This window comes from Schistocerca americana, chromosome 2 (genome assembly GCF_021461395.2).
Source record: "Schistocerca americana isolate TAMUIC-IGC-003095 chromosome 2, iqSchAmer2.1, whole genome shotgun sequence".
NCBI classification, from domain to species: Eukaryota; Metazoa; Arthropoda; class Insecta; order Orthoptera; family Acrididae; genus Schistocerca; species Schistocerca americana.
This window is the reverse complement of record NC_060120.1, coordinates 737,586,660-737,601,758: the sequence shown is the minus strand read 5'-3', so window position 1 is coordinate 737,601,758 and position 15,099 is coordinate 737,586,660. Positions and strand designations below refer to the sequence as shown.

The 15,099-nt window shown below is 39.0% G+C and overlaps 1 protein-coding gene across 3 annotated transcripts in view; it reads left to right on the top strand.

Moving 5' to 3' along the window:
• The window catches only part of LOC124595620 (enhancer of mRNA-decapping protein 4), a 155,943-nt gene that overhangs the window by 39,110 nt on the left and 101,734 nt on the right, over positions 1-15,099 (top strand). For all 3 annotated transcript variants that reach the window (XM_047134440.1, XM_047134441.1, XM_047134442.1), the window contains exons 3-4: positions 742-944; positions 1,079-1,271. In XM_047134440.1, the coding sequence (XP_046990396.1) occupies positions 742-944; positions 1,079-1,271 (396 nt within the window). The remainder of the gene's footprint in view (positions 1-741; positions 945-1,078; positions 1,272-15,099) is intronic.

Genomic DNA, 15,099 nt, shown 5'->3' with positions numbered 1-15,099 from the left:
GTCGATAGACACACAAACATACACACAAAATTCAAGCTTTCGCAACAAACTGTCGCCTCATCAGGAAAGAGGGAAGGAGAGGGAAAGACGAAAGGATGTGGGTTTTAAGGGAGAGGGTAAGGAATCATTCCAATCCCGGGAGCGGAAAGACTTACCTTAGGGGGGAAAAAAGGACAGGTATACACTCGCACACACACTCATATCCATCCGCACATACACAGACACAAGCAGACATTTGTAAAGGCAAATATATATAATCTCTTGATTTAAAAAAGTAGTATATTGTAAGGTTTATAAGGTATACTTAATGGACCTGTGGAGTCGTTCCTTCATACTCCCAGCAGACAAGGCGGACAAAAACAGCCTATGCCAGTGAGGACTGTAAATTATTGGGGGTTGAGGGGGGGGGGGGGGGGGGAAAGAAGAAGAAGAAGAAATGAGCTACTCTGAAACGTAAGTCAGTACAGTGTAATAAAAATGATTCCCAAGAAGCGACATAAAAAACATAATTGTTAGCAAGACATTATACAACTATTTAAAACATTTTTTCACTCTCCTAGAAAAATGTTAATTTTTAACAAGGGTTGTTTTTGTTATGTAGTCATCAGTTGCCATAAGCTGCTTTGAGAACCTGCTATACTTCCCAATTATAAAATTTACATCTTCTTCCCTTTCCTCATCCATGGAATTTTTGTGATAATTGACACTGAGTAGTCAGTTAATAATGACAGTTTCCAACAGTTCTTTTACAGGACACGACGATACAAATTCAGTTGAAATTACTTCAGAAGATGTTACCATAATACCAAGTAGTGGAGAGCATCAGCCAAGTTCAAAAATTACACTGAAAAATATTGTTGACTTTAATTGGGAGCTCCGGTTTTATGCTGGGCAACTGTTAGCTGTTCATATTGGAGGAAAATACGTTGCATATGGAATAAAAAGTAAGTAGTGTGTTGACACTACTATTGATTGTCATTATTATGTTTTTGGATGTGATGGTGGTGGTGGTGGTGGTGGTGATGGTGATGGTGGTGGTGATGATGATGATGATGATGATGATCTGCTTTTTTTTCAGCTGTTGGTAAGAACACTGGTTTTGTTAGAGTTGTTAACAGGGAAAATAATGGAAGAACTCTTCTGAAAGGCATGGCTGGAATGGTCCAAGATATAGCATTCGCACATATTCCATCACAGGTTGTGCTTGCTTGTGTAGATGAGTATGGAAACCTTCTTGTCCATCAAGTGGAAGAAAAGGGTGATAAAATAAGGTATGACCATTGTAACAGTATGTAATGTTGTTTGAGTGCACTCACTGTATATAGCCAAGGAATTCACACACACAATAAAGTCAATGTTTGGCAAGCTTTGCTTTTTTTCTGCCATTTATTCATTATGATAAGCACATTGGTGGAGGCTTGTTTTCATGTTTCCTCCTCTTAATTGTGCTCAGTGCTGCTTGGGAAACACTCTCTGCTTACCCTATTGTAACATGTGCTCCTCCTCCTCACTGTACAGAGTTGTCGTCATAGCATTCAAAGGGTTACTGACAATCACTTTCCCCATGTACCATTCGCATATAAGTCAGAAAGGAGGGGGGGCAGTTGCTAGGAGTACCCTCTGCCACACACTAAGGTGATCTTTTGAGTATAGGTGTATATGTCGATGAATATTCAGTAATCTACAATTGATTACTGATGAAAACTTGACTTCCTAAATAGTGATCATCCACACAAATTTATTAATGTGCTTCTACATTGTTTGTATGTAGCTGTGTGGCTGGAAACATAACAGCTTTCACTAGGCTTTAAAAATTATAGCATACTGGATGACAGTCCAAAGCATCAAAGACTATTACATACCAAAAGTATTGTATCAACAGCTTGTGATTAAGACTCCAATTACAACTACTCTGCCACCGCTTCTAAATATTCTTTCAACAACTCCCATTCTCAACTCTGACTCATTTCACGCCACTGTTGCCAAGTTTCATGGTTCTATGTGTGGCAGAGGTGGCCAGTAACCTTACCTTTGAGTAAGGTAATACTGGGCCACTATGTAACTAATAAAACTGACTCAAAGAAAGTCACATTACTAAGAGACTAACAGTTATTATTAATGGAGATGGAAGAAACTTTCATTTTAAAACTAGCATCATTGAACATTTCATTACACAACAAGATAAACACCGAATGAAAAATGGTGCACCACAGTGGTCACAAACGTTCACACCATCAAGATGGAAGGTGAACTCCTTGGGAGTTACAGTGCGTGCAGGACATTCAGCTAGGCATCCACTCATAAAGAATCATCTACATCTACATTTATACTCCGCAAGCCACCCAACGGTGTGTGGTGGAGGGCACTTAACGTGCCACTGTCATTACCTCCCTTTCCTGTTCCAGTCGCGTATGGTTCGCGGTAAGAACAACTGCCGGAAAGCCTCCATGCGCTCTCGAATCTCTCTAATTTTACATTAGTGATCTCCTCGGGAGGTATAAGTAGGGAGAAGCAATATATTCGATACCTCATCTAGAAACGCACCCTCTCGAAACCTGCACAGCAAGCTACACCGCGATGCAGAGCGCCTCTCTTGCAGAGTCTGCCACTTGAGTTTGCTAAACATCTCCGTAACGCTATCACGCTTACCAAATAACCCTGTGACGAAACGCGCCACTCTTCTTTGGATCTTATCTATCTCCTCTGTCAACCTGACCTGGTACGGATACCACACTGATGAGCAATACTCAAGTGTAGGTCGAACGAGTGTTATATAAGCCACCTCCTTTGTTGATGGACTACATTTTCTAAGGACTCTCCCAATGAATCTCAACCTGGCACCCGCCTTACCAACAATTAATTTTATATGATCATTCCACTTCAGATCGTTCCGTACGCATACTCCCAGATATTTTATAGAAGTAATTGCTACCAGTGTTTGTTCCGCTATCATATAATCATACAATAAAGGATCCTTCTTTCTATGTATTCGCAATACATTACATTTGTCTATGTTAAGGGTCAGTTGCCACTCCCTGCACCAAGTGCCTATCCGCTGCAGATCTTCCTGCATTTCGCTGCAATGTTCTAAGGCTGCAACTTCCCTGTATACTACAACATCATCCGCAAAAAGCCGCATGGAACTTCCGACACTATCTATTAGGTCGTTTATATATGTTGTGAAAAACAATGGTCCCATAACACTCCCCTGTGGCACGCCAAAGGTTACTTTAACGTCTGTAGACGTCTCTCCATTGAGAACAACATGCTGTGATCTGTTTGCTAAAATCTCTGCAATCCAGCCACACAGCTGGTCTGATATTCCGTAGGCTCTTAATTTGTTCATCAGTTGTTATTGTGGACAGTTAAAAAATAAGGATTAAGGACATGGTTGTTAAGGTAACTCAGGGGACATATCATATTTATAACCAGACAACAGTTTTGCATCTTCAGTATGGTGACAGGTAAAGGCCTATTAACACTTTTAGAACATGTTTTTTGCTTGCGTATCATGTCATTTCTGGAAACCCAGAGCCACTGTAGACTGCAATGTCTTTCAAAAATAACTGAAGAAGGAATGAAAGGAATTTTTGGTAGTTTTTGGAAACAGGATCTTTTAACTCTCAAAATGTCTACCTGCGTGAATCTCAAATCAGAATCTCCTGCAGCAAGAAGACTATGAACAGGGTCTCACCTCAAAAGACTTGTATTAACAAATACTATTTACATGTTCAAAATTATCCTGCAGTTCAAATATTCGAGCAGATGCTCAAAACTATAGACCTATATCTCTGACGTTGATCTGTTGTAGAATTTCAGAAAATTATTCAAGAATTTTGAACTGCACTTTATAAAGTGCGCATTAATTTTAGGTCTTCTTCTACTTGTTCTTGTTCTTCTTTTTCTTCCTTTTCTTACTTTTTTTTTTCTTCTTTGACACTTACTTTTTCATGAGTGGCTGTCCTCTGTTCTGGGGCCACTGTGGCGTAAGCTACAGATCTTGTTTGGCCAATCTGGAAGAAAGACTTCATTGGCGTTGTTCTTGAAGACTGGGACTACCTGTGCACTTTTCCAATCATTTGGAACCTTGAATATCTGTAGTTTTTCTTATACACTATGTGGTCATATTGCTGCAGACTTACATGAAATGTGTTCATATATTATTATTCTTTCTTTTCTCAGACGTTATGTCTGGTCAAAAATGGAAAGTGACGCGGACCTTGATCAAGCGTGACTTCCTTTTAACTGTACGGTAGATGCTATATTGCATTTACGAACTTTCGGATGATTGAACATGTATCAATAATTACGGATTTCTGTAGTTGTATATATAAGTTTGGATGTAGCTGTATTGCATTGATGTAATGGTGGATATTGTGTGGTATGACTCCTGTAGTTGATAGTATAATTGGTATAATGTCAACTTTATCCTGATGCCACATGTCCTTGACTTCCTCAGCCAGTTGGATGCATTTTTCAATTTTTTCTCCTGTTTTCTTTTGTATATTTGTTGTATTGGGTATGGATATTTCGATTAGTTGTGTTAATTTCTTCTTTTTATTGGTGAGTACGATGTCAGGTTTGTTATGTGGTGTTGTTTTATCTGTTATAATGGTTCTGTTCCAGTATAATTTGTATTCATCATTCTCCAGTACATTTTGTGGTGCATACTTGTATGTGGGATCGTGATGTTTTATAAGTGTATGTTGTAAGGCAAGCTGTTGATGTATTATTTTTGCTACATTGTCATGTCTTCTGGGGTATTCTGTATTTGCTAGTATTGTACATCCGCTTGTGATGTGATCTACTGTTTCTATTTGTTGTTTGCAAAGTCTGCATTTATCTGTTGTGGTATTGGGATCTTTAATAATATGCTCACTGTAATATCTGGTGTTTATTGTTTGATCCTGTATTGAAATCATGAATCCTTCTGTCTCACTGTATATATTGCCTTTTCTTAGCCATGTGTTGGATGCGTCTTGATCGATGTGTGGCTGTGTTAGATGATACGGGTGCTTGCCATGTAGTGTTTTCTTTTTCCAATTTACTTTTTTCGTATCTGTTGATGTTATGTGATCTAAAGGGTTGTAGAAGTGGTTATGAAATTGCAGTGGTGTAGCCGATGTATTTATATGAGTGATTGCTTTGTGTATTTTGCTAGTTTCTGCTCGTTCTAGAAAGAATTTTCTTAAATTGTCTACCTGTCCATAATGTAGGTTTTTTTTATATCGATAAATCCCCTTCCTCCTTCCTTTCTGCTTAGTGTGAATCTTTCTGTTGCTGAATGTATGTGATGTATTCTATATTTGTGGCATTGTGATCGTGTATTTTTATTATTATTATTATTAAATTTTTTTATGAAAGTATGTTCAGTACCCGCTCCTATGACAATGATTGTCCTTTACTACGTTTCACTTGAGATAGGTTTTGTGACTCCCTGTCTAACAAGGATCGTGAACTGCATGGCTGAAGCATGTTTCAATATCACTTTCACTCTTAAGCACGTATCATCGTAATTGTACTTCTCATGTATATTGTCTGCATAGTGGAACGATATGACACCATGCATTCCACTTTCTCATCATGCAGAAACACTTATATTTCGCCTGCCACTTCTTTCACTCTCTGCAAAATCCCTAGAGTTCCTGTCTGACATGTCAACTTGGGCAACTGTTGTTGTAGATACAATGCAATGTTTGCTTTGTTTATCATTGCCTTTGCTCTGCTTTGTATCAACACCACTGTCTGTGTAGCACTATTGGGAGTTTCTCATCGACTAAGCACTCAAACTAAGCTGCATAGCCTCGTGCTGTACTCACCACTGGATACCTCCAGTCCTTGCCCCCTGTTGCTATTAGCAGCCAGTATGGTGGTTAATGGTAGGCAATACGTGGAGTGTCAAATACTGTAAACATCATTGGCCTTTTGTGACCTCACACCCAAGGGGTTCCTTGTTAGATTCAATAAACACGAGTGTTAAGTACAATGATTCGCCTGATAAGTGGTCCCAAAAATTGAGATCTGTTGGTTCAATCTGTTTTAGTGGATTTTTTTGTCTACTCAGACCAGTACCTGCTGGGGTTCTCCAGAGAAATAAATTTAAGTTTTTAATGTATGCAGGTGATACAGCACTCTGTAAAAAGTGAAGTAGAGATTAGATAGTTATTTGTGGAGGTTGTAGAAGCGGCATCTAAATGTGGCCTAAAATTAAACAATCGGAAAAAGAAATATATTATAGTTAAAATTAGAGATGGATAAGACAAATGGTCACATCTGATAATCACAAACATTGCTTCGAACATGTGGAAGAGTTCAAATTTCTGGGTGCAATGATTGATGAGCAAAATCAAGACAAGTAGTAGTGGAAAATAAGACTGGAAAATGCTAACACAGAGTGTATATGCCCCGAGACAACAGGGAAATCCGGAAAAACTCCCCCCCCCATCTTGGAGAAATCCGTGGAAAACCCAGGACTTTTTTTTAGAATTCTGGGAGTTTTTCATTTTTTTTCCCAGTTAAATTTTTGTGATTTTTGACTAGTAAGAATTGATACTCTAACAAAGAGTTTTACTTTAGCCCACTACTGCAGAGTAATACGATGGCAGCAAAATGTAAACAAGAGAATAACACCAAAGTAAAACTTAAGTTGCAAAGAAAATGCGCCTTGTACACACACACACACACACACACACACACACACACACACACACAAGCACCTGCCTCCTCCAAAATGTGTCAATACTTCTTAAGAATAAACTGTTTTCGAGCGTTTTTCTCATGAACACTGTTTCAAGAATGTGATGTCACAACCGTTTACATTTTTAACAGGTTGTGATAAAATGGTTTGAATGGTGGCTTGAGAAGTGTTACTTTCAAAGTAAATTCTCTTTTACACAAGGTGAATTATGTTACGTGTGAGAATGTGTAACGAATTTCTTAAATCAGAGCATTAGACTCTCATTCTAAACTTAACATGGAGGACCAGCCACTTATAAAAATTTTGGGCCCATAAGGCCAGCCAGCCATTTATGCCATTATTTAAAATTTTACAGGCACGTTTGTCTTTGATATATCTTAAAGAGTAACACACACTAAAAAAATTTCAAGTTTCAAAGTTAGTTTTTCAGATTAGAAAAGTGTGAAGTGAGTTCGTGAGCAATTTCACATGTAATTGGCTTTTCTATGGAAAAGTCGATGTGCTTGATGGAACATGTATTCAACCAGGTTGCTCACAAAATGTTGGTTGCACATCAGTGAAATTTATAATTGTATTTGTGAGAAATGTTCACCTGCTGCAATTTAAGCTCTTCTTGTAGCTATGCGGTATGTATATTAATTGAAATCGTTAACTTTTCCTATTTGTGTATTTGCACTACTTAACAATGATGTTGCTATTGGCTGATGACTACATCACATGTCCTATGCTTGGAATATCTGCTGTCATTGGTGGGTGAGATCATGCCATATGAGCTATGATTGGCTGACAAAAGTGCATTACAATCTTGATTTCAGTACTTTGGAAGCTATCATTCTGTATTTGGTGGAATTCCTGTTGCTGTAGTTGGTGTAATTCCTGTTAATACTTTCATAATATGAAAATATGTAGTGTAAATGTTGCTGTGCATCAAAGATCTTTCCAAAATGTGTTGGTTTTTGCTGCATTTTGTTTCCTAAAGTGCTGGGAAGTTCTGTGTTGACGTATAAAACTTCATCATTCAAATGATTGATAAGTTTTACAGCCCCAAGGGATAGTATATTGTAACTTAACATTGAAAAAAATGTGTTTTTACCTGGGAAAGTGTCTTTTTAACTGGGAAATCTGGAATTTTTTTCCCCTTGTCTTTGTATACACCCTATAATAGAGCCTTACGACTCCATGCAAAAACATTTGGGGTCTAAACTACATGCAAGGAACAATAAACTGAAGCTGTATAACATAATTGTCAGAGCAGTCGTAACTTGTGGAGCAGAAACACGGAGTTTAATTAAAATGGAAACACATACATTAAAAGTACTTGAAAACAAACATTATAGGGAAGTCTTCTATCCTTACTCTGATAATGAATTGCAAAACTGGAGGAGAAGAGACAACACAAAACCCAGATGCTACCTCAACAATAATGAGCATAATAAATTCGAGAGATTTCAATGGTCAGACCATTTGATGAGGATGGAAAAGGATTAAATGGTGGCAGGAATATTCTTGGAGAAGGCATTTGGCAAGGTAGCTAGGGGGAGACCAAAGAGTACATAGGTAAATGACATTAAAACAGTATGCAAAAGGTTGGTCATAAATAACTGGCTGGAAATGGGACAAGATGGAAACATTTGGAAGCATGTGAGATTGGCATGGGAGCTTAGTAGATGATGATGATGATGATGATGATGATGATGATGATGATGATGATGATTGGGGTACAGATCAGATTCATATTAACAGTGTAATAATCACACGAGACATTTTTTTGTGTAAACAAAGTGTACTTTTTGTTTAAAGGAACATATGTGTCAGTTTTCTTTATCTGACATTATTTTGACCACACTTGTAAACATGACTGCATGATTTGACCATTTGCTCTTGTGATTACATTAAGTATTGATAAAGTTTTAATACTGAGTTTGAAAAAATCAAGCTATTACCATGAAACTTGACTATGTTAGTCCTTCTCTACACATTGTTCTCAACGATGGGGAACTTGACAGAGACCTTGGTTGTGGAAGTCTGCATTTTGGTAGCTCATGATAATTTCCACATCCAAAATCATTTTGGCCTTCCGGAAATGCCTGTCACAATTTCTTTTTCTTTCTTTCCTTTTTTTTTTTTTTTTTTAAATGTGAGAAAAGATGAAGAAGTTAGTGTCATTTCAGGAGAATCAGGGATGTGGCTATGTATCTGCCAAAGCCAACGTTAGGAAAACGCACACAGATGGAATATGCTTCTAAAGTTTATTAAACTTACGCATTCAGCTCCAACAAGAGGAAATGTGAAACACACAGATTTCAGCAAGATTAAGTCTTGAATGTTTATCGAACATAAAAAAATATTCTGACCTTGTCTGTTTTCAGACTTAAATATTTAACAAACAACTGACTTCAACAAGTTAAATTTGTTGTCTTGCCAAAAGAACATAAGGCTGAAGGCTGTTAACTAGCTTCATGTAAGTTTGTGGTGAAACACTTGTGAAACCAAAAGACTTCTTGTATAATTGAAGAAAATAATGGTATTGCGGCAGAGACTGTCACAATATCGTGTATCATTGGAACTTTGCTTTCAAGGAATTTGAGTAAGAATATCGAACTGCCAAAGTCAGTAAGAAATGTACATATAGTTAAGATCCCATCTAAGTCCGACATGATGTCATTATTTAACAAGAAAAAAATATTACAGAGCCCGAAGGCCAGTTATAGTATTGGTGTCAATCTTCTGCCAGGAAGGCCTCGTCGAAGGTTCCGTGTTGCGGAGACTGGAAAAGAAAGTGGTGATGGCTTAGTGCTGGCTCAGAATGAGTTTTGGCTCAGAATGAGTTTCATGATGGATAAAATGAGAGTGCATTTGGTGCCTGGCCCAGAAATCTCACTTCGAGTGAACTGGCCTCCCAGGGCTCATGCACTGGCCTAAGTACAGCCCTCGGCATCAGGTTACAGGTGATCGTGTTTCCTGTCACGTTGCAAGGATAGGAAAAAGGTCTGTGGGGCTTGTGGTCTTGCTGGCACTTAGGTCGCTCTCTGGTCTCTGTTGGCACTTAGGTTGCTGTCTGGTGACTGTGGGTGGCATGGTAACCTTCAACTGTAGCCTGCTGGAAAGCCAGTTGCCCACTTGGTTGTAATGTGTGTTGCTGGCCTCAGGCATAAGCCCATGATACTGCATACTTCTCCCCCCCCCCCCTTTACACACACACACACACACACACACACACACACACACACACCTCCCTGATAGGGAGGAGAGATGGTGGCACTGCTTGACGACCCAACATGTGGTCATCCATTGGTAGCTGAAACCCCTCTTAAGTTCCATGCAGACACAAGCAAAAAGTATCGAAACTTCTGACTGCCCAAAGAGCGATTGGAATGATAGAAAGATTGGCAAGGAGGCTTGGGTCACGAAAGGTGATATGAGCGAACTGGAGTACAGACAAGTGTTGCCAGAGATGATGTGGAGGCAGAAGTTTGCTCCAGAGTCCGGGGTTGCCCTGAAGCCCAAAGGGGTGTTGCTTGAAGGTGATGTAGGAGAACAAACCTGAGCTACATTACTAATGATAGGAAGGTATGCAAAATGTACTGCAAGTTTGAGCTGGACATACAGTAAGGTGCAAACATCCATGCTTAGGTTGAGATGAAGAAGAATTGGAGAGTGTGAGCACCAGCAAAGGCCAACACAAAAGTGTGATTTTATGCTTCACTGGAAGATTTGGATAGGTGTGAGCATCAACAAAGACCATCAGAGAAGCCTGATGGTGTGCTTCACTGGTAACTACCAAGTGTTGCTCCAATCTTGAGATGAAGACAGGTCGTGTTTCCCATGTCACTTCGAAGCCGTGAAATGCCAGCAGCTGGATCATCTCTGCTCATTTCCACCTCTGTAGCCAATGCTTCTGGTGGCACTGTAGCTGGTGAAGAACCCGTGATAAGACAGCATCCGCATGGGGCACCAAGTGTAGAAGGGTCTGCCGATCATGCCGCAATTGTGAAGGTCATGTAAGAGTTGCTGTAGTTCATTCTGTTTCAGTGATTCCATAGTGCAACAATAAAGTTTGCTCAGTAGGGCTGGCATTGTGTGGCAACAGGGCACCAGAGGTCCAAGGTTCAAAGACTCACTACTCATACCGGAACTGCTAACCAGTCCTGTGAAAAATGAGGGCAAATCTTCAAGGTCCTACCACACGCGTGAAAATGAACTCGAAGAACACACACATTGTCATCAGTTAATCTATCCATTAAAAGTGGCACAAGGAAAGTGCACTGAGGTAGAATATGCTTGAAAAGTTTATTATACTTACTCTGCTCCAACAAGAGGAAATGTTAAACACACAGACTTCAGTAAGATGAAGTCCTAATATTTATCACACACATAAAACATTCTGACTTTAACTATTTTAAAGCTGAATATGTAATGAACAGCTGATTTCAACAAGTTAATACTGTTACCTTGACAAAAACGCACATGGCTGAAGGCTGGTAACTACATAATTTCATGTAAGTTTGCGGTGAAACCCTTACGAAACCAAAAGAAATTCTTGTATAGTTAAAAATACAGTAATTTTATTGCGACCAACACTGTCACGGATTGTAGGAACTTACTGTGCAAGGATTTTGAGTAAGACTGTCTCACTGCCAAACTCGGTAAGAAATATACATTTGGTTAAAGACCCGCGAGGAAGAGCTGCAGTCAGTGTTCAGAAGGTATGGCGAAAGTGTAAGTCCAACATGATGTCGTAGTTAGCAAGAGAAAATATTACAGAGCCTGATGTCCAATCACAGCGGTGGTGTCCACGTCCTCTGCCGGGATAGCCTCGCCAGAGATACTGAGTTGTGGAAACTGGCACTGAAAGCAGTGGTGGCATAATGCTGGCTCAGAGTTAGTTCGTGATAGATGAAATGAGAGTGCATTTTGTGCCTTCCCAAGGAATCTCCCTTAGAGGGAACTGGCCTCCCAATACCGTGCACTGGCGTAAGTACAGCCCGCAGTGCCAAGGTTCTGTTCGTCGTGCTTCCTGTCATGTGCCAGGCGTAAGAAAGAGGTCCATGGAGCCAACAGCCTCTGCCTGCACTTAGGTTGCCATCTGATGACCATGTGTAGTGCGGTAACCCTCAAGTGTCGTCTGCTAGGAAGCTGACTACTTGTGTAAAGGATATAATGTTTGTTGCTGGCATAGTGGGCGAAACCTCAGTATACAGCAGAGACCAAATTTGATGGCCCAAAGCAGCAACATGTTTGATTGTCCCGTGGATAATGAGCTGGGCATTTGCTGTGGAACTGAAACACCCTCTTGGACAGCTTCCTGTGACACTTCATCTTGGCAGCTCCAGTAACTTGAATTACGTAACCATTATGGTACCTCACCTGAACCTCTCGATACCAGTAATATTCTACTGTGTTTCTGTTAACTACTTAACATATTTCTGAGACAAAATTCAGATTTGATTTCACTTTTGATACATTGATATGTTTGTATTGCAATGATATTATTCTTATGTGTATTCTTTCTTTTGTCACTATGATCTTTGACATACTTGTAACTCTGATTTTTGGGCGCGTAAGTGATAGTTAGTTAGTTGTTGAGTTGTTAGAAAGTCTGACCTTGAAAAGGTCAAGTGTTGGACGTCATGTTGGAAAGACGCATAACGTAGTCTGCTTATAAAATGTGAACTTTAACAGTAACTGTAAGAGAGATGTTTTCAAGTATGTTTTGTATTGTGAAGTGATGTTTGTGTGTTACGTGATGTTGCAATAAAAGCAATTAAAAGGAAGAAATTAATTTCGGAGTGCTGATTATTTTTTTACATCACCATTGTCCAGCAAAAGTGTAATCTTCAAGAATGGTTTGTGTAGCGCATCTACAAAACTTTTGAATATAGCAGGATAAAACCTAGGCCTCTTTGCATCCAAGCTTGGAATCATAATCACCAAGATTTTCAGCGATTGAGCCATGATTTTACGACGAGACCTGCATGGGAAACACAAAAAGATGAGTGCCTAGTTTTTTCATTATTACATGAAATGACTATTAACTGTGCTCTAATGACACCTGCCACATAATATGACTGTTGTTGCTCGATAATGCAGTATTTAGCAGCGTGAGCAACACCACAATCGTTATAAAATGCTGACCTTTGTTGTGGTAGGGTTGTTAGACTTGTCAGGAGAGTTTGGTAGTATGCCGCTGCGACGGTTTGCACTTTAGAGCGGAATTTATTAACACCACAGCATGCCAGCTTCAAAAAGCTCATCATCTCCTTGCTTGATGATGGTAGAGTTTGTGCTTTTTTTTTCAGTGGATATGAATCAGTGTTTCCACTGCTTTATTCCTTTATGTCATGGTCATAATTATACATAAAGTACTTGTTGGTGATGATTAGGTGGTCTAAGAAGTCGTCTGGATTAGCCTGAAACAGCTGTAACATTTCTGTTGCTATTTTGGTTTGGTGGGTTTTTCGAATAGGTTTGAGCAGTTGTGGAACCCAAAGGCCAGTGAACTTCGTGATGTTCAAAATGTCAGGCACTTTGTTGTAAACTAATCCATGACTGATTTCAGTGCCTTCCACTACTGCCTCAGTTGTGGTACATTACTCTTAGATTGCTGGAGACTCCATTTCTCATGCAGTTTCCTTATTTTTCAGAGGGATTGCTTGTCACTTTGTTCTTTGTCACTGTTTGATCACACTGGAAGTATCATGTGGAGGTGCAATGTTGCTGTAACTTTCACCAGCCGTGCATGGAATGTTGGTGTTGTTCCCCTTTAAGAGCCGAAAACAAATTACTACGCAATAATCCAATTTATTAATGGCGTACACCAGTTTGGTTTGGTTCATCGAGCAGAGTGCTGCAGTATTTTGGTGAGGGATTTCTGTGTATACTAGGGTTGCAGATATTTACCTACAAAAAAATGTAAACTCAATTATGGAACTTCAATATCAGTTCAAAAGGTGAGAATTAGTAGTTTGACTACCCTCTTGTAAAACTCGATGTTTTGAAGATGGAGAAAAACTGCAAATAAAGTAGAACCATTGATTCAGTTTGAGAGGTCACCATAAAACAGTTACTAATTTAAGCTTACCACTAGTGGCTTCAAGAAGTGAAATTCCAATGTTGTCAGTACACATTAAACCACAAACAATGCTGTTGGGACAAATCTGCATCTGTACATCATAATAGACATGAAAGTCGCCACATCAGTCGTAAGGCTTTTATTTTTTTAAATTTCATGACTGTTTTTGAGCTAACAAATGCCTATCACCAGTTAAAATTCCTGAAAATAAACAAGAGAAGTGTGCTAAAAATATTTTTAAATATATTCTTGTAGGCATAAAATAATGAAAACTAATGAGGACTATCATATAGAAAAAATGTAACAGGAGTTGCACTAGATACAGTACAAAGTGAGAGAGGAATAAGTCGTAATACTGTGGTGACAACTAATGGTAAAACAAAAAGGTGAAGGGGCATGTTGTAAGATAAGAACCAGAACAGTTATGTCCTGTGCTGGGATCCCAAGTACATGAGACTGGGTTGAGCCGTGGTGATCACTACAAGGGAGCACAGAGCATGGCATGGTGCACACACGTAGAGAGCTAAGTTGGTAAACTTTGGTGTGATGATGCTATGGCCATGTGTTAGGATGACTGGAAACAAGTGACATGCGACCTACTAGCACAACTTTTCACATTTAAATTATTGTCAGATAAAGAATTGGAGAGAAAATATTATAAAGTAATGCAAATTGCAAGGCACGTTCAAAAGTGTAATAAGACAAATTTAATGGTTTAATGAACACATTAAAATTAGGAAACAAAACATATAGGTGATAAAAACCACAAATTAAAAAAGCTAGTATCTTAAACAGACCTGTGCAGATTAAAAACTATATGACCAATGAAGTTTTTGCGATAAGTGATAGGCATATACCATTTAGTGACAGACTTTATGGTTCAGTTTGTTTTTATTCTGCACAGGTCTCTAATTCTACTACCTTTTTTAATATGTGGTTTTTATCACCTAACCGTTTTATTTCCTCATTTTAATGTGTTCATTGATGCATTAAATTTGTCTTATTATACTTTTCTACATGCCTTTCGCATCATTTACATTATTTTATATTATTTTCTCTCCATTTCTGGATTTAATATTGTCGATTTAAATGTGAACAGTCGGGCTAGATGGTCTCATGTCATTTACTTCCACGCATCCTAACAGGTGGCTGTAGTATCGTCACACTAAAGTTTACCAATTTAGCTCCCTCCTTTGTGTGCGCAACTCCATGCTCTGCTGTGGCTTGTGCTGGCTGTCTCCAAGGAGTGTTCTTGTTCTTATTGTATATCATGCCCATTCACCTGGATGGTTTCTTGGTTTTATTATTGTCGCTATGGTATTGTGACTTA